General features: G+C 44.3%; 1 protein-coding gene across 2 annotated transcripts; it reads left to right on the top strand.

Annotated features, from left to right (window-relative positions):
* dync1h1 (dynein, cytoplasmic 1, heavy chain 1) lies at positions 1 to 27,820 on the top strand. Of its 2 annotated transcripts, none has more exons than XM_051395287.1 (78): positions 1 to 379; positions 1,399 to 1,486; positions 1,699 to 1,872; positions 1,991 to 2,246; positions 2,384 to 2,570; positions 2,678 to 2,949; positions 3,065 to 3,292; positions 3,463 to 4,116; positions 4,296 to 4,718; positions 4,877 to 5,056; positions 5,191 to 5,340; positions 5,484 to 5,630; positions 5,840 to 5,980; positions 6,179 to 6,355; positions 6,599 to 6,709; positions 6,843 to 6,962; positions 7,083 to 7,322; positions 7,534 to 7,689; positions 7,823 to 7,936; positions 8,036 to 8,146; positions 8,243 to 8,452; positions 8,602 to 8,748; positions 8,838 to 9,004; positions 9,107 to 9,280; positions 9,426 to 9,780; positions 9,888 to 10,082; positions 10,169 to 10,451; positions 10,565 to 10,665; positions 10,847 to 11,006; positions 11,159 to 11,399; positions 11,486 to 11,669; positions 11,816 to 12,028; positions 12,149 to 12,387; positions 12,501 to 12,657; positions 12,749 to 12,973; positions 13,063 to 13,293; positions 13,399 to 13,539; positions 13,699 to 13,932; positions 14,059 to 14,265; positions 14,431 to 14,552; positions 14,696 to 14,861; positions 15,041 to 15,204; positions 15,318 to 15,447; positions 15,555 to 15,688; positions 15,828 to 15,942; positions 16,031 to 16,192; positions 16,346 to 16,560; positions 16,693 to 16,897; positions 17,034 to 17,207; positions 17,335 to 17,454; positions 17,605 to 17,725; positions 18,413 to 18,608; positions 18,955 to 19,072; positions 19,161 to 19,376; positions 19,479 to 19,691; positions 19,932 to 20,059; positions 20,158 to 20,311; positions 20,430 to 20,576; positions 20,712 to 20,862; positions 21,016 to 21,269; positions 21,396 to 21,530; positions 21,619 to 21,713; positions 21,812 to 21,986; positions 22,101 to 22,176; positions 22,282 to 22,442; positions 22,543 to 22,654; positions 22,751 to 22,811; positions 22,897 to 23,020; positions 23,119 to 23,232; positions 23,325 to 23,495; positions 23,775 to 23,992; positions 24,081 to 24,184; positions 25,387 to 25,595; positions 25,882 to 26,035; positions 26,184 to 26,326; positions 26,450 to 26,618; positions 26,978 to 27,102; positions 27,232 to 27,820. In XM_051395287.1, the coding sequence occupies exons 1-78, from the start codon at positions 130 to 132 to the stop codon at positions 27,358 to 27,360; spliced, it is 13,923 nt and encodes a 4,640-aa protein (XP_051251247.1). In that variant the 5' UTR covers positions 1 to 129; the 3' UTR covers positions 27,361 to 27,820. The 2 variants fall into 2 exon arrangements, with proteins under 2 accessions (XP_051251247.1, XP_051251239.1); XM_051395279.1 differs by lacking the exon at positions 18,413 to 18,608 and adding an exon at positions 18,029 to 18,224 and having other exon boundaries at positions 2 to 379.
* Positions 27,821 to 27,980: the final 160 nt, after the last annotated feature.

Below are 27,980 nucleotides of genomic sequence, written 5' to 3' on the forward strand. Positions count from 1 at the left end.
TATTGCGTTTTGACAGCAGCAGTCAACCTCTGACCGGCTCTGTAGGAACTGCGCCCAGCCAGTAACGTCAGCCTCGGTTTCTTTGTTCACTTTCACGCCGCGACCGGTCTTCGTTGACCGTATCGAAGCATGTCCGACGGTGGGGGCACGGAGGAAAACTCCGGCACTATGGAGGTGTCGGCCGTGCAAACGGTCGCTGACACGTCGGTGCTGCAGAAGCACATTCGGAAATTGGTGCCGCTGCTCCTGGAAGATGGCGGCGAGGCCCCGGCTTCACTGGAAACCGCCCTGGAGGAGAAGAGCGCCGTGGAGCAGATGAAGAAATTCCTGGCCGATCCCCAAATTCACACCATCCTGGTCGAGAGAAGTGCACTCAAAGGTACTTTTAGGATGAAGCGACCAGCTAGCTAATATAATTTGAATTAAAGGGCCGTTAATTATTCTGCTGTTAAATTCGCCACCAGAGAAACGTTTGTAAACCCAACGTTCGCGGAGTAACCGTTAACGTTAACGTTATATGTTTGACAGCCGGGTGGATAACCGCGTTAAGATACCGGTAAGATAACGGTAAGATACCGGTAAGATAACCCTAACTACGCCACACTGGGTGGGGAGGAGAAAACCGAGCCAGTGACAACACAATACTCTCCAATGAATGTGCTCACTGCGAGCTATCGTTTTAAGGTGTGATACAGGTTAACTTGACATTTCGTTACCATTGCGTATGTTCAAGTGCAGTTTATTCAGATAATAACGTGTTGACAGCGGCTAATAAAAAAAAAAACACTAAAAAAATCAGAGAAATCCAAAGAGAGTGAATCCTTTGTTATAACTACAAGTCATGCTGTGTGCACCTTCTTGGGGTTTTATCATGTGAACCAGCTTGTGTCAATGAGCACATTATCTTCAGTTTCCTTCAGGCAAATTTAAGCCTGAGCTTTTAGAGCTGCTTGAGCTTAAGTAATGTTTTATAAGGGCTGAACCTTGATCCCTCAATACTGCACATGACCAGCCCCTGAGTCTGAGTCTGAGCCTGCAGGTTTTGGATTCCCAGCCAGAGAGAGTCACTGCCCCAGCCGATTCATGTTGTCGCTCTCAGAATACTGATGCTGCAATGCAGAGAGTGCAGTTTCTGCATGTGTCTATCTTTGTCTACAAACCATGACCTCACCTGTAAGGGAGGGTGGGGACATAGATGGATGGGAGTGAACGTGCCAGATTGCACTGTCATCTTACTGTAATATGCAGATAAACTCAACTCCTCCTGTGCCACAGTTTACTTGCCCATGGACACTCTTATAACGCCTTGATTTGTATTTGATTTCTGTTGCAAGCACTCTTTATATGTTGATTTAGATTGGTAATGTCTGACTCAGATTTTATTTGTTCTTCACACAGAGGATGTTGGAGATGAAGGAGAGGAAGAGAAGGAATGCATCACCTATAACGTCAGCATTGATATACACTATGGGATCAAGTCCAACAGGTAAAAGGGTCTACTTTTCAGCACTGCAATTACGTGTAATTTTATCAGTTAAACTGTAAAAAAAAAAAAACTCCCTTTCCTCACATAACCTTGTACTCTAAAAGATTATTTTTAATATTATTAAATTATTAATTACTGCATAGTACTCAGCTTCCACTTCATTTAAGTTCTTTCTGAACTATGTTTTTATGCCTTTTTTTTCTCCGTTGCAGCTTGGCTTTGATCAAGAGGGCAGTTGTCATCGACGCAGACAAGCCCATATCAACCCAAGTTCGAGTTCTGACTTTGAGCGAGGATTCTCCCTACGAGACGCTCCACTCTTTCATCAGCAATGCCGTCGCTCCTTTCTTCAAGTCCTACATCCGCGAGTCTGGCAAGGCAGACAGGTAATCCTGAAATTTTATATTTTCATCTAATAAACTGAATCATGAACTGAGTAGAAAAGAAAAACATAACGTTGACAGAGGATTCATCTGCGCTATAATCTCTGTCCCAACTTTCTAGAGATGGGGATAAGATGGCTCCCTCCGTGGAGAAAAAGATTGCTGAGCTGGAGATGGGCCTTCTCCACCTTCAGCAGAACATTGAGATTCCCGAGATCAGCCTGCTCATCCACCCCATCATCACCAACATCGCCAAGCAGTGCTACGAGCGCGGAGAAAAGCCCAAGGTCACTGACTTTGGAGACAAAGTGGAGGACCCAACCTTCCTTAACCAGCTTCAATCTGGAGTCAACCGCTGGATCAGGGAGATCCAAAAGGTAAGAGCCTTTCCCCATATTTCTATCTCAAACAAAACATTGCTGTTATACTTCATGTTATAACAGCAGGATGGACAAATATTTCTCTTATACTCACCTCTGGGTTTATTTGTCTCCCCCACCCACCCTTTTACCAGGTGACAAAGCTCGACCGTGACCCAGCTTCAGGAACAGCCTTGCAGGAGATCAGTTTCTGGCTGAATCTGGAGCGAGCCCTCAACAGGATCCAGGAGAAGAGAGAGAGCCCCGAGGTTCTGCTCACGCTGGACATCCTCAAACACGGAAAACGTTTCCATGCTACAGTCAGCTTTGACACAGACACTGGTAAGTTGCAACCAGTTGTTACAATTTTGTTTAACTTCTGCTGTGTTTACTGGCAGTGTTTTGAGTACAGTATGATTAGTAGTCTTTTCTTTCTCTACTTCTCAAAGGTCTGAAACAGGCTGTGGAAACGGTCAATGACTACAATCCCCTGATGAAGGACTTCCCTCTCAATGACCTGCTCTCTGCTTCGGAGCTTGATAAGATCCGCCAAGCCCTGATAGCCATATTCACTCACTTGAAAAAGATTAGGAACACCAAGTACCCTATCCAAAGAGCACTGCGTCTAGTAGAGGCCATCTCCAGGGACTTGAGCTCCCAGCTCCTCAAGGTGTTGGGCACCAGGAAGCTCATGCATGTTGCCTACGAAGAATTTGAAAAGGTTGGTATGGTTGATCTAAAGCCTATTGTAATTTTTACACAGAAGTTCACTCTTACTTCAACTACTCAAAATAGTACATGTCTTCCTAAAATGTCCTTTAAACTTTTCTGTGCAGGTGATGGTGGCATGCTTCGAGGTGTTCCAGACCTGGGAGGATGAGTATGAGAAACTGCAGGTGCTTCTGAGGGACATTGTGAAGAGAAAGCGAGAGGAGAACCTGAAGATGGTGTGGCGTTTGAGCCCCGCCCACAGGAAGCTCCAATCACGTCTGGATCACATGAGACGTTTCAGAAGGCAGCACGAGCAGCTGAGGGCTGTCATCGTCCGCGTGCTGAGGCCTCAGGTAAAATACCATCCGTAATATGTAATGGCCACAGTTGAACTGACACCTTACTATTATTTACTTTTTTCATTTTCATTTTAATGTTGTTTTCCTGTAGAAACTAAATAAGAATCAGGCTTTATCCTCACATAAGAGAGATGGTTAAGAGAGAGATGTTTTTTTGTCTCCAGGTGTCTGCTGTGCCACAACATGCCCCTGGCGAGACAGTTGAGCCTCAAGACATGAAGGTAGCTGGAGTTCTCTTTGATGCTGCTGATGCCAATGCTATCGAAGAGGTCAACCTGGCATACGAGAATGTCAAAGAGGTCGATGGCCTGGATGTGTCTAAGGAAGGCATGGAAGCCTGGGAAGCCGCCATGAAGCGCTACGATGAACGTATCGACCGCGTGGAGACCCGTATCACTGCCCGCCTGCGTGATCAGCTGGGAACCGCCAAGAATGCCAACGAGATGTTCCGCATCTTCTCCCGCTTCAATGCTCTCTTTGTGCGCCCCCACATCCGTGGTGCCATCCGGGAGTACCAGACGCAGCTCATCCAGCGCGTGAAAGATGATATTGAGTCACTGCATGACAAGTTCAAAGTGCAGTATCCTCAGAGCCAGGCTTGTAAGATGAGCCACGTCCGAGACCTGCCACCTGTGTCTGGTTCCATCATCTGGGCCAAGCAGATCGACCGTCAGTTGACTGCATATATGAAGAGAGTGGAGGATGTTCTGGGAAAAGGCTGGGAGAACCATGTGGAGGGGCTGAAGCTGAAGCAGGATGGAGACAGCTTCAGGGCTAAACTCAATACTCAAGAGATATTTGATGACTGGGCTCGCAAGGTTTGGAGCTGATCATAGACATAAATGTAGTATAGGATGTGTTTTTAAATGTTATTTTCCTTTTTTTTTTTTTATTTGAAAAATTTTCTCGTCTTTGCTTCTTTTGATGCATGTTTCTATTTTTTGTCAACTATTCTTCTGTTTTTAAATATTTGTTTCTCCTTTCTTTTGTAAATTAGGTGCAGCAGCGCAACCTAGGTGTGTCTGGCCGCATCTTCACAATTGAGAGTACTCGTGCCCGCGGACGTACCGGAAACATGCTCAAACTCAAAGTCAACTTCCTCCCAGAGATCATCACCCTGTCCAAAGAGGTCCGCAATCTCAAGTGGTTGAGCTTCCGTGTTCCTTTGGCCATCGTCAACAAAGCCCACCAGGCTAACCAGCTGTACCCATTTGCCATCTCTTTGATCGAAAGCGTGCGCACCTACGAGCGCACTTGTGAGAAGGTGGAGGAGAGATCCTCCATCTCCCTGCTGGTGGCTGGCCTTAAGAAAGAAGTTCAGGCTCTCGTTACTGAAGGCATCACTCTGGTCTGGGAGTCCTACAAGCTGGATCCCTATGTTCAGAGGCTGGCTGAGACAGTCTTCAACTTCCAGGAAAAGGTCAGTGTGGAGGGGCAGTCACTAATACAATGGTTACATATATTCTGCATAAGTACAGAGTCTCTTCAGTGGGATTTTCAAATGAAACCAAAAGTGCCAAAAGTTTGTTCTGATGGTGTGTTTTTTCTCTGCTGTATGTTTTTTTTTTTGTCTTCTAGGTGGATGACCTCTTACTGATTGAGGAGAAAATAGATCTTGAGGTTCGCTCTCTGGACACTTGCATGTTTGACCACAAAACCTTCACTGACATCCTCAACCGAGTCCAGAAGGCTGTGGACGACCTCAATCTCCACTCCTATTCCAACCTGCCCATCTGGGTCAACAAGCTTGACATTGAGGTTGGTGCCACAAACAACAACAATACAAGGATTATTTGTTAATCTCATTTGGTTAGATTTTGACTGTTTCTGTGAACTATTAAATCTCAAGGAATGGTTTTCAAACAGGATTGATTTTTGTTTTGTTTTCATAGATTGAACGTATCCTGGGAGTGCGTCTGCAGGCTGGCCTTAAGGCCTGGACCCAAGTACTCCGTGGCCAGGTAGAGGACAAAGCTGATGTGGACATGGACACAGAGGCTCCACAAGTGAGCCACAAACCTGGAGGGGAGCCCAAGATCAAGGTATACATTGTGACTGTAATGACTCAGTGGTGCCATATGCCCTGTTTTGTTTAAATCAATTTACATTAATTATAAAACCTTGGTTTCCTGGACATAGCTGACTAACTATTATAACAAACTGTTCTGTTATTTTCTTTTCCCAGAATGTTGTCCATGAGCTGAGGATTACTAACCAGGTGATCTACCTAAACCCACCGATTGAAGACTGTCGCTACAAGCTCTACCAGGAGATGTTTGCCTGGAAGATGGTCATCCTTTCTCTTCCCAGGATCCAGAGCCAGAGATACCAGGTAGGGATGTCTGAACTGTTTTGACTGGCCTGTGATTCCCAGTGCAGAAAGCTATGATAAGAATGTCTGTGGTATGCCTCTTTAAACAAATGATCTACCAAACATAAGATATATTTTATTTTGTGATATATGAACAGACTTATGGATTTTGTGTCTAGTAACACTTGTGCTGTTGCTTTGATCTAAGCTAATCTGTCCTTTCTTACCAGGTGGGAGTTCACTACGAGCTGTCAGAGGAGGAGAAGTTCTACAGAAATGCTCTGACCAGGATGCCAGATGGCCCTGCAGCCTTAGAGGAATCCTACAATGCAGTGGAAGACATTGTCACTGAGGTGGAGCAGTACGTGAAGGTGAGAGTCAATTTGTTGTAACAGCACAGTAAAAGTGTTATAATACCTTTTACTGCTGATAGAATTACTTTACTTGAGAAACGGATTAGAAGAAATTAAGAAATTATTCTTTTTTTTGTATCATAAATGTGATTGATATAAACTATCCTATACATACGTTTGTGAGCAACCGTCTTTTTCTTCGTTGCCCTTGTACAGGTGTGGCTGCAGTACCAGTGCTTGTGGGACATGCAAGCTGAGAACATCTACAACCGTCTGGGTGAAGACCTCACCAAGTGGCAGGCACTGCTGGTCCAGATCCGCAAAGCACGTGGAACGTTTGACAATGCAGAGACAAGAAAAGAGTTTGGACCTGTGGTCATTGACTATGGCAAGGTAATAATATCTTACGATTCTAGGTGCTGTATTAGAACAATATTTCTAGTCAGTCTGTCAATTTTAAGAGTCTATTACATGAAAAGGTTTTCAAAAAATTAATTATTAATTAATTTTAATTTTTTTTAAAGGATGCTACTCTTCTATATAAACCCCCTGTTTGTGTACATTTGTGTAAGAATGCAATGTTTTTATTCGTAAAAAGGCTTTTTATTAAATGTTTGTATTTGCCACTGAGAACAGGTCCAGTCCAAGGTGAACCTGAAATATGATTCCTGGCACAAAGAAGTACTCAGCAAGTTTGGCCAGATGCTCGGCCAGAACATGCAGGACTTCCACGCCCAGATCTCCAAGGTAACACATGATATGAGAACAATTTCTTTTGACCAGCCTAGTAACATTGATTTCCAATGGACACTGATCAGAATATTATTCTGTGAACTAGATTGTTTTTCTTATCACCTTTTCATTTCTGTTCCCTCAATAGTCCCGTCAAGAACTGGAGCAACATTCTGTGGACACGGCGAGCACCTCAGATGCTGTTAACTTCATAACATATGTCCAGACCCTGAAGCGCAAGATCAAACAGTTTGAGAAAAATGTGGACGTAAGTGCTTAAATAAGTACTCTAAAACATTCAATATCCTCTCCTTCATTCTTTGTGTTACTACATGCTTTAAAAAAAAAAAATTCAGGATTGTAATCAGATCCCTTCTTTTACCCCTAGTTGTTCCGTAATGGACAGCGTTTGCTGGAGAAGCAAAGATTCCAGTTCCCTCCATCTTGGCTTTACATTGACAACATCGAAGGTGAATGGGGCGCCTTCAGTGACATAATGAAGCGCAAGGATACTGCTATCCAACAGCAGGTGGCCAACTTGCAGATGAAGATCGTCCAGGAGGACAAAGCTGTGGAAAACCGCACTACGGACTTGCTCAATGACTGGGAGAAGACCAAACCAGTTGCTGTAAGACAAATTTAATCATCTAATTCAGTTTGAAATATACAGTACAGTCACCTCTCGTTCATACTTTCTGTGGATGTATGACTGCTAATTGTTAGAATAATATTTGAGTACCGCACACAAGGCATTTGTTATTGTGATAGAAATAACTAACTTCGGGGGGAATCCTCAAATGTTTTTATTTATTTGTTTAACTGGTAATCTGTTTCACCAGGGTAACCTGCGTCCAGAGGAAGCCCTTCAGTCCTTGACGATCTATGAGGGCAACTTTGGCCGTCTGAAGGACGAAAGAGAGAAGTGTGCTCGAGCTAAGGAAGCCCTGGAGCTCACCGATACTGGCCTGCTCAGTGGCAGTGAAGAGAGAGTACAGGTAATGCCAGCAAACATTCACATGAAAGCATTTTTTGTCACCAATGAAAGACGAAGCAACGGCAATCTCACTAATTTAAAAAAAGGAGTGATAGTTAACATTGACTCGTTTCTGTCTTTGTTTTGACTTGTAGGTGGCACTAGAGGAGCTGCATGATCTGAAGGAGGTTTGGTCCGAGCTGTCAAAGGTCTGGGAGCAGATTGACCAGATGAAAGAGCAGCCATGGGTGTCAGTACAGCCTCGCAAGGTAACACATCCACAGTAATCATTCAGATCATTGAACCTCTGTTTATTCGTGAAATTCTTGGTATATAACTATTGATGTGTTGGCGTTTTGTGTTTGTAGCTCCGCCAGAGCCTGGATGGTCTTCTGAACCAGCTGAAGAACTTCCAAGCAAGACTGAGACAGTATGCCTCTTATGAGTATGTCCAGAGGCTGCTTAAAGGATACCTCAAGGTCGGAGAGCTTTTTCACACTAAGAACACATTTTGAATCAGAAATAGACTTAAAAATGGCTTATTAAATTCTCTCACTATCCCTTTCTCTCACCAGATTAACATGTTGGTGATTGAGTTGAAATCAGAGGCTCTGAAGGACCGCCACTGGAAGCAGCTGATGAAGCGTTTGCATGTTAACTGGGTCCTTTCAGAGCTGACCCTGGGACAGATCTGGGATGTGGATCTGCAGAAAAATGAGATGGTGGTGAAGGACGTTCTCCTGGTAGCCCAGGGAGAGATGGCTTTGGAGGAGTTCCTCAAACAGGTGAAGAAGGAGGGCCCTCAAAATATTATACAGTGTAGTTGTGATGCTCATAGAACATTTCATGTATAGCTTCAAATACAAATGTTTTAAAAATTACTCTCTGGTTTGTAGACTTTGTTTAATTATAATTCTGTGTTTTTCGTCCTCAGATCCGTGAAGTGTGGAACTCGTATGAGCTCGATCTGGTGAACTACCAGAACAAGTGTCGGCTGATCAGAGGCTGGGATGACCTCTTCAACAAGGTCAAAGAACATATCAACAGCGTGTCTGCCATGAAGTTGTCTCCATACTACAAGGTAAACAGAATTATATGTTGTGTTCTTGAAGACACTACTTTAAGTTTTCAGAACTGCATCAACACCATCCTCATCTTTTTTTCTCCCAGGTGTTTGAGGAAGATGCCCTGAGCTGGGAGGACAAGCTGAATCGCATCATGGCTCTGTTTGACGTTTGGATTGATGTCCAGCGTCGCTGGGTCTATCTGGAAGGCATCTTCACTGGCAGTGCTGACATCAAACATCTGCTGCCTGTAGAAACCCAGAGATTCCAGAGGTAAATGAAGGACCTTTTATTTTAACAAAGGAAAAATTACTACTGTAACAATATTTTCTCTTAGAGCCTACTTTAATTTGTCTCTCTGTCTTTATTCAACAGTATCAGCACAGAGTTCTTGGCACTGATGAAGAAGGTGTCAAAGTCTCCCTTAGTGATGGATGTGCTGAACATACAGGGAGTGCAGAGGTCTCTGGAGCGACTGGCTGACCTTCTGGGAAAAATCCAGAAAGCCCTTGGAGAATACCTGGAGAGAGAAAGATCCTCATTCCCCAGGTAAGATGATGATACTGGATGAAGGGACTGCCCACTGTTGTGTACATTTAAAACACAAAACTTACTGTTAAATATTTAGAATGACTTTCACATTTATTTATTTATTAACATCCTTATTGATCCGTCATGCTCTTTTCATTTCCAGGTTCTACTTTGTGGGAGACGAGGACCTGCTTGAAATCATCGGCAACAGCAAAAATGTGGCCAAACTGCAGAAACACTTCAAAAAGATGTTTGCTGGTGTTTCCAGCATCCTCCTCAGTGAGGACAACACTGTGGTGCTGGGAATCTCCTCCCGCGAGGGTGAAGAGATTCTCTACAAGACACCAGTCTCCATCACAGAGCACCCCAAGATCAACGAGTGGCTGACACTGGTGGAGAAGGAGATGAGGGTGACGCTGGCCAAGCTGCTGGCTGAGTCTGTCACAGAGGTCACATCCTTCAACAAAGGCACAGCCGTTGACCTGAGTCAGTATATCAACTGGATTGATCGTTATCAGGTTGGTATTGAGGGCATTTGTTCTACACACAATACGTTATTCAACATACATGGAAATCAGGGATTGTGTTAATGTAATTTTTCATGATTTGTTTCCTCTCTTCACAGGCCCAGCTGGTGGTCCTGTCCACTCAGATCGCCTGGTCTGAGAACGTCGAGTCTGCTTTGACCACCATTTCTGGTGGTGGAGATATGACACCCATGCAGGGAGTGCAGTCAAATGTGGAGGCCACACTCAATGTATTGGCTGACACCGTGCTGATGGAGCAGCCTCCACTCCGCAGGAGGAAACTGGAGCACCTGGTTAGAAGAAAACTTTTAAAGGACGGTTTTGAAAAAATGTTGTCCAGTGAAAAAGTGTCTGAAATTCCTCTTCTGCTCCATTTTAGATCACCGAGCTTGTGCACCAACGTGATGTGACGAGGACTCTTATCAAGAACAAGATCGACAACCCCAAGTCCTTTGAGTGGCTCAGCCAGATGCGCTTCTATTTTGACCCCAAGCAGACAGATGTCCTGCAGCAGCTGTCCATTCAGATGGCCAATGCCAAGTTCAACTATGGCTTCGAATACTTGGGTGTTCAGGACAAGCTTGTCCAGACCCCACTGACAGACCGCTGCTATCTCACCATGACCCAGGCTCTGGAGGCCCGCCTTGGAGGGTCACCATTTGGTATGGAAGGGTTGTTGTTTTTTTAACATAAAAGAAATGTAGATTTTAATTTTAAGAAAATTACAGGTTTACATACAAAGCAATCGACTTAACTGAGTTTGTCTTCCATCTAGGTCCTGCTGGCACAGGCAAGACTGAGTCAGTAAAAGCTCTTGGTCACCAGCTGGGCCGCTTTGTCCTGGTCTTCAACTGTGATGAGACATTTGACTTCCAGGTACAAATCTGCAGATTCTTTGTTCTTACGCTATTTTATAGCCACAACACACCATGAGAGATCAATAAAACACTACACATAATCTAATCATCATTAGATTTTTTTTTTTACAGAATTTGGCTGTTTCTCATATTGGTTCTCTAACTTACAAATCTCTTTTGTTGACCTCTTTCTTTTTTAGGCTATGGGTCGTATCTTCGTGGGTCTGTGCCAGGTGGGAGCATGGGGTTGCTTTGATGAGTTCAATCGTCTGGAGGAGAGAATGCTTTCTGCTGTCTCCCAGCAGGTCCAGTACATCCAGGTGGCCTTGAGGGAGCACAGCAACCCCAACAGAGACAGGAGTATGTACTGTATAATAATAAAAAAAGAAAATTTACAAAAGCATACAATTCAGAAGAGAGAATTATTGTGTCTCTACCTTATTCACCACCTTTTGAAAATTTTGTTTAACGTAATGTGTTGTAAATAACTACAACATCTATCACCCCCTCAGGTGTGCCAGTCACCACAGAGCTCCTGAACAAGCAGGTGAAGGTCAGTCCAGACATGGCCATCTTCATCACCATGAATCCTGGCTACGCTGGCCGCTCCAACCTGCCAGACAATCTGAAGAAGCTGTTCCGTAGCTTGGCCATGACCAAGCCCGACCGCCAGCTCATCGCCCAGGTCATGCTGTACTCTCAAGGTTTCCGCACAGCCGAGACCCTTGCCAAGAAGATTGTGCCCTTCTTTAAGTATGTGCTGTTAAAAAATGTACTTAGCTTTGATAGAATTTTGAGTGGCCTTTCTTCTCTGAATGTATCCCTTGCCTATACTTCAGGCTGTGTGATGAGCAGCTGTCATCCCAGAGTCACTACGATTTCGGCCTTCGAGCTCTCAAGAGCGTGCTGATTAGTGCTGGCAATGTCAAACGTGAACGCATCCAGAGGATCAAAAAGGAGAAGCTGGAGCGTGGAGAGGTGGTTGATGAGAATGACATCGCTGAGAACCTTCCAGAACAGGAGGTACAGAAAATTATATATTGTAGGACTTGGAGGGAAGTTCCTGTATTGTTTTATTTCTAAATTTTGGCAGCTAGCTGTTAAAATCCAGTAAGAACTTTGAGGAGCTTGAACTGTTATTTCACTCGGTCGGTGTCTTGTTACTGTAGATCCTGATCCAGAGTGTGTGCGAGACCATGGTTCCCAAGCTGGTGGCGGAGGACATCCCTCTGCTGTTCAGCCTGCTGTCAGACGTCTTCCCTGGAGTCCAGTACCACCGCGGAGAGATGACTGCTCTGAGGGAAGAGCTCAAGAAAGTCTGCGCTGAGATGTACCTTACCTATGGAGACGGTGACGATGTAGGCAGCATGTGGGTGGAGAAGGTATGTGGTTAAAAGGGGAACAATCCTGTTCAGTACCCAGAAATACTGTGTTTAACAGCCTTGCTTACAGAGAGTAGTTACTCTTAATAATCTGAAACCTTGTCATTCTTCCCCTTCCAGGTGCTCCAGTTGTACCAGATCACACAGATCAACCATGGTCTGATGATGGTGGGACCTTCAGGTAGTGGGAAGACCATGGCATGGAGGGTGCTGCTCAAGGCTTTGGAGAGGCTGGAGGGTGTTGAGGGCGTGGCCCACATCATTGACCCCAAGGCCATCAGCAAAGACCACCTGTATGGAACCCTGGACCCCAACACCCGTGAATGGACCGATGGCTTGTTCACACACATCCTCAGGAAGTGAGTTCTTTAAAACATTTAATTATTAAAGATATAAATGAACTCAATTTATCTTTATCATGCTAAGTAAGAATTTATATGGTGGTATAAAATATTTTTCCTCTCCATTACAGGATTATTGACAATGTTCGAGGTGAACTGCAAAAGCGTCAGTGGATTATCTTTGATGGTGATGTTGACCCAGAGTGGGTTGAAAATCTCAACTCTGTCCTGGATGACAACAAGTTGCTCACCCTGCCCAATGGAGAGCGTCTCAGCTTGCCACCAAATGTAAGAGCACAGCACTTTAAACACAGATGTCTGTTTTTGTCTCATCATAGTCTACAATTGCGGTATTGACCTAGAATTATTCTTTCTGTAGGTGCGTGTAATGTTTGAAGTACAGGACCTGAAGTATGCCACCCTTGCCACTGTGTCTCGCTGTGGTATGGTCTGGTTCAGTGAGGACGTCCTCAGCACTGACATGATCTTCAACAACTTCCTGGCTCGCATTCGGAGTATCCCATTGGACGAAGGAGAGGATGAAGCACAGCGCCAGAGGAAGGGCACAGATGATGAGGAAGAGACTGCATCACCAATGCTGCAGGTAATTAAAGGGAAAAAAAGTAATTAATTCAAGAAAGATATTTTATACATTTGTTCTAAACTGACATCTTATTGTATGTTTTACATTAGATCCAGCGTGATTCTGCAGCTATCCTGCAGCCTTACTTCACCTCTACAGGCCTGGTGATCAAGGCCTTAGAGCACGCCTCCAAGATGGAGCACATCATGGACTTCACCCGCCTGCGCTGCATGGGTTCCCTGTTCTCAATGCTCCACCAGGCCTGCCGTAATGTTGCTCTCTACAACAACAACCACCCTGACTTCCCCATGCCCATTGATCAGTTGGAAAAATACATGCAGGTAATGTCTTTTTGTTGCTATATCTCCTGAACGTGGAACCTAATCCCTGCAAAATATCTTAATTTTCCTAAAACTGATCAATATTGTGGCGTTATCTTTCTACAGAAATATCTGATCTACGCTGTGCTGTGGTCCTTCTCTGGTGACGGACGGCTGAAGATGAGGGCTGAGCTTGGAGAATACATTCGTCGCATCACAACTGTACCCCTACCCGCTGCCCCCAATATCCCCATCATTGACTACGAGGTACAGCCTCGTGTTAGAATAGTGTTAGTGAATAGTGTGTTAGAATGGTTATTGATTGTTCTCTTATGTAAATTTAAAAGAAAATGTAAAGAATCAAACCAAAACTACAGTAGCCTTGTCATTTCAGAATAACCATTTTGTTTTCTTTATGTCATGCAGGTGTGCATCTCGGGTGAGTGGCAGTCCTGGCAGGGCAAGGTGCCCCAGATTGAAGTAGAGACCCACAAGGTGGCATCCCCAGATGTTGTTGTTCCCACCCTGGACACTGTTCGCCATGAAGCTTTGCTTTACACATGGCTGGCAGAGCACAAACCACTAGTCCTGTGTGGACCTCCTGGCTCTGGAAAGACTATGACTCTGTTCAGCGCCCTCAGAGCATTGCCTGATATGGAGGTAAGAGACCAGATGAAAGAATTTAAAGATTGATAATGAATCTTTAAAATCAGTTTAACCTGACATTGTAACTTTTGCCATTGTCAAAATTTGAAATTTCCTAATTTTCTTCCTACACTCTACCAGGTTGTTGGTCTGAACTTCTCCAGTGCCACCACCCCAGAGCTGCTGCTAAAGACCTTTGATCATTACTGCGAGTACCGCCGTACCCCCAACGGTGTGGTCCTTGCCCCTGTGCAGCTGGGCAAGTGGCTGGTGTTGTTCTGTGATGAGATCAATCTGCCGGACATGGACAAGTACGGCACACAGAGAGTCATCTCTTTCATCAGACAGGTATGATATGTTGCTACAGACTGTAATTTTTTCCACTAGTTGAATTTGCAGCAGCACCTTGGCCATTTTATGGGCTGTGCAAACTAAAATCATAGCCGCATAAAATGTTGTTTCCCTGTTATGTTAAATACAATACATTAAGGATGCTGTTGTCTTTTTTTGCAGATGGTAGAGCATGGAGGTTTCTACCGCACCTCAGACCAAACTTGGGTCAAACTGGAGAGGATCCAGTTTGTTGGAGCCTGTAATCCTCCCACTGACCCTGGCAGAAAGCCCCTTACACACAGGTACTGTAATAAGACTTTACTGGTTGATAACAATGATATAATTAATACCAAAACTAAAAGAAAAAAAATGTAATCACACTTAAACATAAACATTGCATGTGACAAGCCCTAATAGTGACCATGTTGTGATGTGGTGTTTGTAGGTTCCTGCGTCATGTTCCTGTGGTGTACGTGGACTACCCAGGCCCAGCCTCTCTCACCCAGATTTATGGAACTTTCAACCGTGCCATGCTGCGCCTAATCCCCTCTCTACGTACCTATGCTGAGCCTCTTACTGCAGCTATGGTTGAGTTCTACACCATGTCTCAGGTAAAGACGATTACTGAATGCCTATATAAAAATCAAATATGTAAACATCAAGTTTGCGCAATAGTTTCGTGGGAAACTGAATGAAAGGACTGAAAAGTGATCAATAAAACATAATTTTTTCTTTGTACACTACTGTTAATCATTTATTCATGTCTTGTTTCAATCCCTTTCCCCTTCAGGAGCGGTTCACCCAGGACACCCAGCCTCACTACATCTACTCTCCCAGAGAGATGACCCGCTGGGTGAGGGGAATCTTCGAGGCCCTGCGGCCACTTGAGACTCTGCCTGTGGAGGGGCTCATCCGCATCTGGGCACATGAAGCTCTCCGTCTCTTCCAGGACAGGTGTGCTCATAGAGGCAGAGCTTTGGCTTTTCTAATGACTTACTGATAAATCTGAGTGTTGTCTTAAGTATATAAAGCTAGTTTTGGTGATAATGTGTTTTGTCTTTTTCCAGGCTTGTTGATGATGAAGAGAGAAGGTGGACCGATGAAAACATTGATATGGTTGCTCTCAAACACTTCCCCAACATTGATAAGGACAAGGCACTCAACAGGCCTATCCTCTACAGCAACTGGCTCTCCAAGGTAAACTAGCTGTGACATTCCTGCTTTGGTAATGATGCAGAAATACAGAAAATTTATCTCAGGAGTTTGACTTCCATTTTCACTGAGTTTATTGTTTATGAATGCAGGACTACATCCCAGTGGAACAGGAGGAGCTGAGGGACTATGTGAAGGCCCGCCTGAAGGTCTTCTATGAAGAGGAGCTGGACGTCCCTCTGGTGCTCTTCAATGAGGTGTTGGACCACGTCCTCAGAATTGACCGGTAAGTAACAGCTCCTGTAGCTCGTGGTTGCTGATATACTTCTCATCTGGTGTTAGTCTAGAAATGATCAAGAAATTACAGTTTCAGGCTTTAAATAATTGTTTTGGAGTAAATTTTAAAATTATAAATCCTCCTCCAGAATCTTCCGTCAGCCTCAGGGCCATCTCCTGTTGATTGGTGTGAGTGGAGCAGGAAAGACTACTCTCTCTCGCTTCGTAGCCTGGATGAATGGACTCAGCGTATACCAGATCAAGGTTGGTACGACACACGTGAAGGTATTTGTAGCCATTTTATTGCAATTGCCTCTGTCTGTTTATTGATTTTTTTATGTACGTTTTTCAGGTACACAGGAAATACACAGGAGAGGACTTTGATGAGGACCTGCGTACAGTGCTGCGTCGCTCGGGTTGTAAGAACGAGAAGATCGCCTTCATCATGGATGAGTCAAACGTGCTGGATTCTGGTTTCCTTGAGAGAATGAACACACTGCTGGCCAATGGAGAGGTAAGATGTTGCCATCATGATCTGTTGTGCTTTATACTCATTGGAACAACATGACAACACTGCTTTTTAGTTTCCTGAGATAAAATATCTATTTGGGTTGTGCACACCTTATTTTCTGGCTCCTATTATGTTGACGTTACCTTTTTTTTGTAGGTCCCTGGCCTGTTTGAGGGAGATGAGTATGCCACCCTGATGACTCAGTGTAAGGAGGGAGCCCAGAAAGAGGGCCTGATGCTTGACACACACGAGGAGCTGTACAAGTGGTTCACCAGCCAGGTTATCAGGAACCTCCATGTTGTTTTCACCATGAACCCGTCATCAGAGGGCCTGAAGGACAGGGCTGCCACATCTCCTGCCCTCTTCAACAGGTAGAAAGACACATGGTGGACACTGAGCATAAATTAATTGATTGCATCACTGACAAGCAGGGGATAGATACTACAACGTTAAAATTACAAGATGCCGTTTCTTAGTTAACTGAAAACTTTTCTTTGTGTTAGGTGTGTGCTGAACTGGTTTGGAGACTGGTCCACAGAGGCCCTTTATCAGGTTGGGAAGGAGTTCACCAGCAAGATGGATCTGGAAAAACCAAACTACAAGGTGCCAGACTACATGCCCATTGTCTACGACAAACTGCCCCAGCCACCGTCTCACCGTGAGGCTATCGTCAACGGCTGTGTGTTTGTACACCAGACACTTCACCAGGTAGAGATGTTTTTTAGTTAGCAGTGATGATGAAGTAGTTCAATGTGTGGTTTGCTTTACCAGCATTTGGACATCCCATAATCACACATTCAATACTCTGCTAATGCACACTTTGTATGTTGTTAACTCTACACAGGCTAACAACCGTCTGGCTAAGCGCGGTGGTCACACGATGTCCATCACCCCTCGCCACTACCTGGACTTTATCAACCAGTATGCCAACCTGTTCAATGAGAAACGCAGCGAGTTGGAGGAGCAGCAAATGCACCTCAACGTTGGTCTCCGCAAGATCAAGGAGACTGTGGATCAGGTAAAGAAATTTGGTGTTTTGCTTCGTTTAGTCATAATTGGTTGCACCGTGTCATTTCTGTCAGTGCTTACCAACTGCTGCTTGCTTTTGTCCAACTCCCTGATTGTACCTGTGCCTCCTTATCAAGGTGGAGGAGCTTCGTCGTGACCTGAGAATCAAGAGCCAGGAATTGGAAGCAAAGAACGCTGCTGCCAATGACAAACTGAAGAAGATGGTCAAAGACCAGCAAGAGGCGGAAAAGAAAAAGGTACACAGGAAGGAATTTAACACCTCAAAAGAGCAATGAATGACTGAAATGTGATGTGTTTTTTAAGCTTGTAGTATAGTAATCACTTTAACCTTGAATTGCACATTTGGATTAACTGATGCATCAAACTATACTATTATGTGATTCCAGGTGATGAGCCAGGAGATCCAGGAATCTGTGTACAAGCAGCAGGAGGTGATCAAGGACAAACAGCTGAGTGTCAAAGAGGACTTGGACCAAGTGGAGCCTGCTGTTATTGAAGCCCAGAATGGTACAGTAGTGTGTTTTCTAACAGCAATTTATAGTGCATTTGATCTGTTGTCACAGAATGAGTACAGTCTTGTGCTGCAAGGATGGAACATATAATGTTTATGCAACAATAGAGCTATATAAATGGCCTGTTGTTATGCCAAAAGATCTGTACCTGCTTTTTTTTTTCTTCTTACAATGTTATCACATAGTCACTTATGATGCAAGGGCTTCTGGTTAACGGCTTATTCTTTACCTGCATCCTCCCTTCATCACTGCCCCTTCCTTATCATAATCCACATCCTTGTTCACCTGATGTTGATAGCCGTTAAGTCCATTAAGAAGCAGCACCTGGTGGAGGTGCGTTCCATGGCCAATCCACCTGCGGCCGTGAAGCTGGCCCTGGAGTCCATCTGCTTGCTCCTGGGAGAGAGCACAACAGACTGGAAGCAGATCCGCTCCATCATCATGAGGGAGAACTTCATCCCCACTATTGTTAACTTCTCTGCTGAAGAGATCAGGTGAAATAAGACAGAATGTATTCTGCAGTTGTTCACTAAAGCTCTCTCCCTCTCTGTCTCTGCCTCTCTCTGACTTTTCAACCCCCCTGAATTTGTTTCAAATTCCTCCCTTCTTTTGCCCTATATGCTCCCCATTCTCCCTCTCCTCTTGCCACTTCTTTCTTTCAAACATCATTCCCCCTAACTAGCGGTGAGTTCTATTAAGCGGCAGCACCTAGTAGAAGTGCGGGCCATGACCAATCCCCCAGCTGCAGTCAAGCTGGCCCTGGAGTCTATCTGCCTTATGCTGGGCGAGGAGACCAGTGACTGGAAAAAAATCAGACAAGTTATTATCAGGGACAATTTCATCAGCAGCATAGTCAACTTTTCCTCTGAGGAAATGAGGTACCGGTGTCAGAATGTCTGTCTAGTCTTTAATGGAAGCACAAATGATGTTAATCAATCAGTATATTAATCAAGTGGCACCTGTAATCAGAAACTGATTTTAGGTTTTCTTATGGGTTAATTTTGCTGAATCAGAAAATGACCTGATGGTAACGACAACCACTCTGCTTGTTAGTGGTTGTTGTCATGATTTCGCGTTTCTCACAGTTAAGATGGTAGTAATTGCACCCCTTCCCCACCCCAAACAAAATTGAAATGATCCTACACAATATTTCATTATATAATATTGTGATTTATGATCATTGTTCTGCACTGCACACTAAAGTATTTGACTGACTTTATCCAGTGACTCCATCCGTGAGAAGATGAAGAAGAACTATCTCTCCAACCCAAGCTACAACTATGACCAAGTCAACAGGGCATCTCTGGCCTGTGGACCTATGGTGAAATGGGCGATTGCTCAGGTAAGGAAGCCTAAACAATATTAAAAGGAAGATAATTGGGTAAAGAGAGTACTCCCTTAACGTTTCCCATGTTCTACCACTCCCCTAGCTTAATTATGCTGACATGCTGAAGCGTGTGGAGCCTCTGCGTAATGAGCTGCAGAAGCTTGAGGATGATGCCACGGACAACAAGACAAAGGCAGAGGAGGTGGAGCAGATGATCAGAGACCTGGAGTCTAGCATTGCTCGCTACAAGGAGGAGTACGCTGTCCTCATCTCAGAGGCCCAGGCCATCAAGGCCGACCTGGCTGCCGTCGAGGCTAAGGTAACTGATCATCATACCAATGTGTAGTTCCCTCTGTGTCTGGCTCTTTGTAATTCAGTTTCAACTAAAGAATCTTGCACAATTTTTGCCCTATCCTACCAGGTGAACCGCAGCACAGCCCTTCTGAAGAGTCTGTCAGCTGAAAGGGACCGCTGGGAGAAGACCAGCGAGACCTTCAAGAACCAGATGTCCACCATCGCTGGAGACTGTCTGCTCTCTGCGGCTTTCATTACCTATGCTGGCTACTTTGAACAGCAGATGAGACAGAACCTGTTCACTACTTGGTCTCACCACCTGCAGCAGGCCAACATTCAGGTAGTTAAAGCTCTGATGCACAAGGCTAAAGTCACTTTTGATCGTCACACCTACAAATCCTAACCTCACTCACATTAATAATATGCATGTAGGAACTTTTGTAACTGTGGTTCCTGTGCACAGACATATGTTGAAGACTTAAAATTGTCACACATGCACTATATTTTGCAGGTTATGTCAGACAAGTCAAGACATGTATCATTCTGAACTCCCATTACTGTAAATTTTCCCCTCCAACAGTTCCGTACAGATATTGCCAGAACTGAGTACCTGTCCAACGCTGATGAGAGGCTCCGCTGGCAAGCCAACTCCCTCCCAGCTGATGACCTCTGCACTGAGAACGCCATCATGCTTAAGAGGTTCAACAGGTCAGTATCTTTTATTTTATTGTTTATTAGCATTTATTAGTGTCGTGTTGATTTCACTTCCCATGTTGATCCTATTCTATACCACTGGCCTTTTCTAGGTACCCGTTAATCATCGATCCATCAGGCCAGGCCACAGAGTTCATAATGAATGAGTACAAAGAACGCAAGATCACCAGAACCAGTTTCCTGGATGATGCCTTCAGGAAGAACCTGGAGAGTGCTCTGCGTTTCGGAAACCCACTGTTGGTCCAGGTATGAACAGTTACCTACATTTTATGTGCACTTGCTATTGCTCACTGTCCAATGCCCCTATATTCATTAAGGATTTGTTTATTTATGGTAATATCTTCTTTTTTTTTGCTTTTTTAAGGATGTAGAAAGTTACGACCCCATCCTAAACCCAGTGTTGAACAGAGAGGTCCGCAGGACTGGAGGACGTGTCCTTATCACTTTGGGAGACCAAGACATTGATCTGTCACCTTCGTTTGTCATCTTTCTTTCTACACGAGACCCAACTGTGAGTATTATAACATCTATCATAAAGAAAATGTTTTGTTTTTTTTCTCTCATTTTGGACTGAAATAGAACAGCTCAGTCAAATGATTGTACAAATAAGTTCATAGGTGTTAAATGCTGTCTCTTATGTTTGCAGGTCGAGTTCCCACCAGACTTGTGTTCTCGTGTTACATTTGTCAACTTCACTGTAACACGCAGCAGCCTTCAGAGCCAGTGTCTCAACGAGGTCCTAAAGGCTGAGAGGCCTGATGTGGATGAGAAACGCTCCGATCTCCTCAAACTGCAGGGTGAGACATGAGTTAGAGATATGCTAATGTGATGGTAGGGTACAGCTGGGGATGATGATGAATGCTGACAGGGATAGAAGATAGTTAAAATTTGAGTCACAGTGGAAAAAAAGTTCAGTGAATGATCAACAACTGTCCTCTTGTCTCTTGTAGGTGAGTTCCAACTGCGTCTGCGTCAGCTGGAAAAATCCCTGCTGCAGGCCCTCAATGAGGTTAAAGGCCGCATCCTTGATGATGACACCATCATCACCACGCTGGAGAACTTAAAGAAGGAGGCAGCTGAGGTGACCAGGAAGGTGGAGGAGACTGATATCATCATGGCAGAGGTGGAGGCTGTGTCACAGCAATACCTGTCCCTGTCCTCTGCCTGCAGCAGCATCTACTTCACCATGGAGTCTCTCAACCAGGTCTGGACACGTTGCACTTTTACCTTTTTCTTTTTAATTTCTTAATCTCATTGTTGTCTAAAATGTGCATACTTGTAAACCAGTAAACCATTTAATAAACAAATACTTTTTTGTATCTTGCTCCAGATGCACTTCCTGTACCAGTACTCCCTTCACTTTTTCTTGGATACCTACCACACTGTGCTGTATGAGAACTCCAACCTGAAGGGCATCACTGATCATACACAGAGACTTGCTGTCATCACCAAGGACCTCTTCCAGGTTTGAACCACACAATTTAAAAACACTCATTTTCTTTATGATTTTTAATAGACATAATTAGCTTATAAGTGTTTTTGTTTTTATTTAGGTGGTGTTCAACAGAGCAGCCAGAGGTATGCTGCACCATGATCACATAACCTTTGCCATGCTGCTGGCTAAGATCAGCCTAAAGGGCATAACCAGGTAAGATGCCACTATTACACTAATATACCACCAGTGGTAGTATTACATAAAAACAAGGTTTCTCTTGTTTTGATCATTTCAATCCATCTCTTTCCCAGTGAGGCCTCATATGATACGGAGTTCCAGCACTTCCTGCGTGGTAAGGAGATCGTTCTGACTGGCATGTCGCTGCCCAAAGTAAAGGGTCTGACCACTGAGCAGAGTGAGGCCATGGTCCGCCTCAGTCGCCTGGCAGCATTCAACGACTTGGTGGACAAAGTTGAAGCTGATGAGGTGAGTATTGACTGATACTGTCCATCTGGTATCACTTCTATTGTGATAATGACCCAGAAGCTGAATATTAACAAACTTGTGTTAATAAAGCATACCTCTCTTGTGTTACTTCAGCAATTCTTCATGTGGATTGAGAGCAACACTCCAGAGCTGGCTGTACCTTATCTGTGGTCAGAGGAGAAGCAGTCCAGTGAGTATATAGACTTGTTAGAGGCTGAATATTGATGTAAATATGTATATATTTATATGTTTACATGCTTGCTCTTCTCTTACCTTTATGCTTTTCCTTGTTCAGCTCTCATTGGCCAAGCAGTGCACCAGCTGTTGCTTATTCAGGCCTTCCGCCCCGACCGCTTGCTGGCTATGTCGCACATTTTTGTCTCAATGGTGTTGGGAGAAACTTTCATGAACATCATCGAGCAGCCTCTTGACCTGGCTAATATTGTGGACAGTGAGGTAGTAAACCAATATTTCTTAATTAATCTTCTTTCCAGAGGCATTTGCCATTGTCAGTGGTGTTGAATATGTTGCTGACATTCTTCTCTTGTGTCTAAAGGTGAAGCCCAGCACTCCAGTGTTGATGTGTTCTGTACCAGGTTATGATGCCAGCGGCCTGGTCAGAGATCTGGCTGCTGAGGAGAACAAACAAATCACCTCCATCTCTATTGGTAAGGAGGGGATAAGCTCTTGACATACAAAAAAAGATCCTTAAGTCAAGTTTACTGAGAATAGTGTTAATAAACATCTTCTTACACTGGTCACAGGTTCGGCTGAGGGCTTCAATAAGGCAGACAGAGACATCAACACTGCTGTCAAATCTGGCAGGTGGGTCATGTTGTTATTTTGTGTGTATTTTGTGGGCATGTACAGTTTTTGTTGTATTGGTATCCTGACTCTCTTTGTCCTGCAGGTGGGTGATGTTGGAGAACGTCCACCTGGCCCCAGGATGGCTGATGCAGCTGGAAAAGAAGCTCCACTCCATGCAGCCTCATTCCAGCTTCAGGCTTTTCCTGACAATGGAGATCAATCCCAAGGTAAACCACAACACCCTTGACAATGAAGACTGACTTACTTATTAAAGTTCCTTTTCTCTTTCAAGCCTTAAAGTCTCAATACTGTTTTCTCCCACCAGGTGCCAGTGAATCTGCTTCGTGCCGGTCGTATCTTTGTGTTTGAGCCTCCTCCTGGTGTCAAGGCCAACATGCTCAGAACCTTCAGCAGCATCCCTGTGGCTCGCATGTGCAAGGTGACTTAATCTGGATTTACCGACACATAGACTCCCCTTCTCCCCCCGACATTTGATGTCGTAATAACTTTTGCTTCTCCGTTCTCCTACAGGCTCCCAACGAGCGTGCTCGTCTCTACTTCCTGCTGGCTTGGTTCCATGCAGTCATTCAGGAGCGTCTGCGCTATGCACCACTGGGCTGGTCCAAGAAATATGAGTTTGGAGAGTCTGACCTCCGCTCTGCCTGTGACACCATTGACACCTGGCTGGATGACACTGCTAAGGTTGGAGATTATTTCAGAAATCATATACAGTGGTTTATCAGCATAATAAGTATTTGTTGCCAACAGAAGTGTATATGAACACATAGTCATACAGTTCTTACTGTAGAAATACTACATTCATCAGATAATTTACTTAAAGCCCTGACAAGGAACTTTTTGTGTTGATTCTCTGGACAGAAGTAGTAGTATTTCTACCGTCTTGTCTCATTGTTTCCAAGGATAATCTGACCCGGTGGAAGGAAGAAAAAATATAACCTTGTCATACTTGTACATACACAGGGTCGTCAAAACATCGCACCAGACAAGATCCCCTGGGCAGCTCTGAAAACCCTCATGGCCCAGTCCATCTACGGCGGCCGCATTGACAACGAGTTTGACCAGCGTCTGCTCAACACCTTCCTGGACCGCATCTTCACCAAGAGAAGCTTCGACAGTGAGTTCAAACTGGCTCTGAAGGTTGACGGGCACAAGGACATCAAGATGCCCGATGGAATTCGGTCAGTACTGGCTTTTCGCACAAAAAATTTAATTTAGTTTATTAATATTGAAAGATTAAAAAATGATTCATGATTTTGATTGTTACAGGCGTGAGGAGTTCATGCACTGGGTTGAATTGCTTCCAGACACTCAGACTCCATCTTGGCTGGGGTTGCCTAGCAACGCAGAGAAGGTCTTGCTCACCACTCAGGGTACGCCACAGCCGGTCATCTTGATCATCTGTACTCTGGTGTTCTGTCACAGTAACTGGACCGCAACACATCCTGATTATTCTTCCTCATTTCATCTGTTCAGATTTCATGTTTTCACAGGGCAGATCATTAACCATCTCTCACTCTCTATTCTAGTCTCTTCACTTCTATTTTTACAGGATGTCTCAGTGCAACGAGAGATCAAGAGATTGTGTTTTTGCGCCTGCTTTGGGCAGAATAGTGTGTGTGTGTGTGTGTGTGTGTGTGTGTGTGTGTGTGTGTGTGTGTGTGTGTGTGTGTGTGTGTGTGTGTGTGTGTGTGTGTGTGTGTGTGTGTGTGTGTGTGTGTGTGTGTGTGTGTGTGTGTGTGTGTGTGTGTGTGTGTGTGTGTGTGTGTGTGTGTGTGTGTGTGTGAAGAATATATAAAGGGTGCTTTTTTTTCTGCTAATCTCTCATCTTCTCATGGGTTCATTTAACCAGTTCGCTTTCTACGGTATCACAAGTAGCTCCTAGTTGTGGTCTTGTATACCGTAGTCGTACAGTTTAGCTGTGTAGTCATCATACTTTTAGAGGCGCTCTGCCCAAAGGGAAGGGTGTGCGTCTCCTCACCCTCCAGCAGCTGTATTTCACAGCCATCATGTCGCTTTGCTAAATACTACCCCCACCCCACCCTCAGATTAGGTTTCAGAGACTGGCACACACCTCCCCATCAGTCCCCTCCCCCTCAATCATATCCTCCCTCCCTGCTTCATCAGATTGATTTCCACACCTCCTTCAAACTCCCACAATCCGAAGCATCCACCCCTTTTACCCCCTGCCACACTCCCCCTCTCCTCCCTCACTCCCATCCTTTAGTTTCACTCACAAACCTTTCTTACCCTACATTGCTTATGTTCATTTCTTTTACAGATCCAGTCAGTCAAGAATGTGGTTTATCCACTCAGGAACTGTGTTGAATGTTACATGTGATTGAAATATTGCCTGAAGCCTTGTGTTTATACATCCTACCCAGTGTAGTCCTAATTTGTTTCTGTCTGGCACAACTCCTTTTTTTTTACTAAAAAAACAAACAAACCTTATATTAACACACCCTTGAGGTAAGCTGTTTGTTTCTTTGTTCCACTATTAATTTCTTCCCCCCCCCCATGGCCTTGTCTTCCACCTTCCTCCCCGCTCACTCACTCCCTCCACCGGGCTGCGCAGGCATTGACATGATGAGTAAGATGCTGAAAATGCAGATGTTGGAGGATGAGGATGACCTTGCCTACGAGACGGAGAAGAAGGAGCGTACTTCGTCCACATCCGATGCCCAACCTGCCTGGATGAGAACCCTCCACACCACGTCCTGCAACTGGCTGCAGCTCATTCCCCAAACAGTCAATCCACTCAAACGCACGGTGGAGAACATCAAGGTAATGGCAGAACAAAGAGGAAAGATGGTTGGCAAGCAGACTTCAGAGGTCAGGCCTAAAATATTGTGTATTTACAAGAAGCTGCACAACGTCCTTGGCAGTCACTGTTATGTTGATGTGTTGTTTTTATGCTTTAAAGTTTTGTGTTTGACTCGTGAAGTTACTAGGTAAAATAAAAAGAAATAAAAGCACAGGTTTGAATTTACTTGCTTTTTAGTCAGTGAAGTATCTGACAAGCTTCTGTATTTCATTTAATGTCTTCTTTGTCCAAACACACAAACACCAGGACCCACTGTTCCGGTTCTTTGAGCGTGAGGTGAAGATGGGCGGCAAGATGCTGCAGGAGGTTCGTCAGGATCTGTCTGATGTGGTGCAAGTGTGTGAGGGCAAGAAGAAGCAGACGAACTACCTGCGCACACTCATCAGCGACCTTGTTAAAGGTAAACATTTTACTTTTGAAGGCAGATTAATTAATATAGAAAAGTCACTGCATACTTCACATTCCTCAGGGTTGGTCTTGACGTATGTCCTTGAACAGATTATACTTTCAGGGAAAAAACTTGTAAACCTGGGTTTTTTTCTCTGCAGGTATCCTCCCTCGCAGCTGGTGTCGGTACACAGTTCCAGCCGCCATGACTGTGATCCAGTGGGTGGCAGACTTCAGTGAGCGAATCAAACAGCTGCAGCAGATCTCCCAGGGAGCTGCCAGTGGGGGTGCAAAGGAGCTGAAGGTACAGATTGGTTAACTGTTTGTGTACACCATCGAACAACCTGTGACTCTTAAATAGTATAACAGATTCCTTAAAAGTTGAGAGCGCCGCTCACAGTACTGTTATTTTCCTTTTCTCCTCCAGAACATCCATGTGTGCCTCGGAAGCCTGTTTGTGCCAGAAGCTTACATTACCGCTACCCGCCAGTATGTGGCCCAGGCCAACAGCTGGTCTCTGGAAGAGCTGTGTCTGGAGGTCAATGTCACCACTGCCCAGGGTTCCACACTGGATGCCTGCAGCTTTGGCATCAAAGGTCAGACGAGCAGCCCATCATCTGCTGTAGTTAGAAGTTGTATAACAAGGTTAAACTGTGGCAATATGACAATATAAGTATTTGTGAACTCCTTCATGAGTAGAGATCGGTGCTGGATTGTTTTTCATTCTTGTCTCCTTCCATGTGAATCCCAATCATTAAGTAAAAAGAAAAGATAGGTATAGGATGGGTCCTACTAATTGTGTAGCACCCTTGTCATGAGTGTGGAAAATACTCACAACGTCTTAAAGTGTGACTCCAGTTTGTCACCAAACTAACTTTGTGTTCTAATATATATATTGGAGATCTGTAAAATGTTAAAGGTTTCTAATGTCAAACATGCTTTTTGTTTCTCTCAGGTCTGAAACTGCAGGGAGCTACTTGTGCCAACAACAAGCTGTCTCTGTCCACTTCCATCTCCACTGAGCTGCCTCTCACTCAGCTCCGCTGGATCAAGCAAAGCAACGCTGAGAAGAGACACATGGTATGAGCAAGATATGTATACACAAAACCATTATCAAATGATCTAAAATAGTTAGAAAAAAGGTCTTATTATGCTGTTAAATTCAGATTTTGGACCGCTCCTCACATTCAGTTTTTCTTCTTGTTGCAGGTGACTCTGCCCGTGTACCTGAACTTCACCAGGTCTGACCTCATCTTCACTGTTGATTTTGACATCGCCACAAAGGAGGATCCACACGCCTTCTATGAGCGTGGAGTTGCTGTCCTGTGCACTGAGTAGATGAAACAAGTCATTCCTGAAGACCAGAGTCTTGATAATTAAACCACACATTATCACTTACATTCATAGCTTATTAACCACCATTTAAAAAGTAGTTTGTAGCCTGTTGCATTCTGTTATAAAACGTAGTTATAGAGAGAAACATTTGTGGAGCAGTAATGAAGATGTAGCCATTAGAGTTTGAGGAAAGTGTCTTAGAAGGTAATGGGGATGTTGTCAGATGGTAAATGAAGAGAAAATGACATGTGGAAAAGGAAAGTTGTAAGTTAAAGATGTTTTAATGAAAGAACCTGTATGTTTTTAGATTGAATGAAGCTTGCTGGAATTAAATGAACTGCATTAAATACTTTGACGCTGTCTTTGTGTACTACTAAATGTTTGATTTAAAGTCGGTATCATAAGTGGTATTTGTGGTGTAACTTAAGACATAAAAGTTAAATAAAATACAAGGACCTGAAAATGTGCCCATCTGAACCATTTTTAAAATAATAAAGAACCAGAGTCTGAACGGTGGTGGATGATAACTTTCAGCTGGACTTAAGTTCTTGCCCTCAATCACATGACAGTCAAACATTTTTTATCAGTTTATCATCAAAACCTTTATGCAAAGACACTGAAGA

Source organism: Dicentrarchus labrax, unplaced genomic scaffold, assembly GCF_905237075.1.
Source record: "Dicentrarchus labrax unplaced genomic scaffold, dlabrax2021, whole genome shotgun sequence".
Taxonomy (NCBI): Eukaryota; Metazoa; Chordata; class Actinopteri; family Moronidae; genus Dicentrarchus; species Dicentrarchus labrax.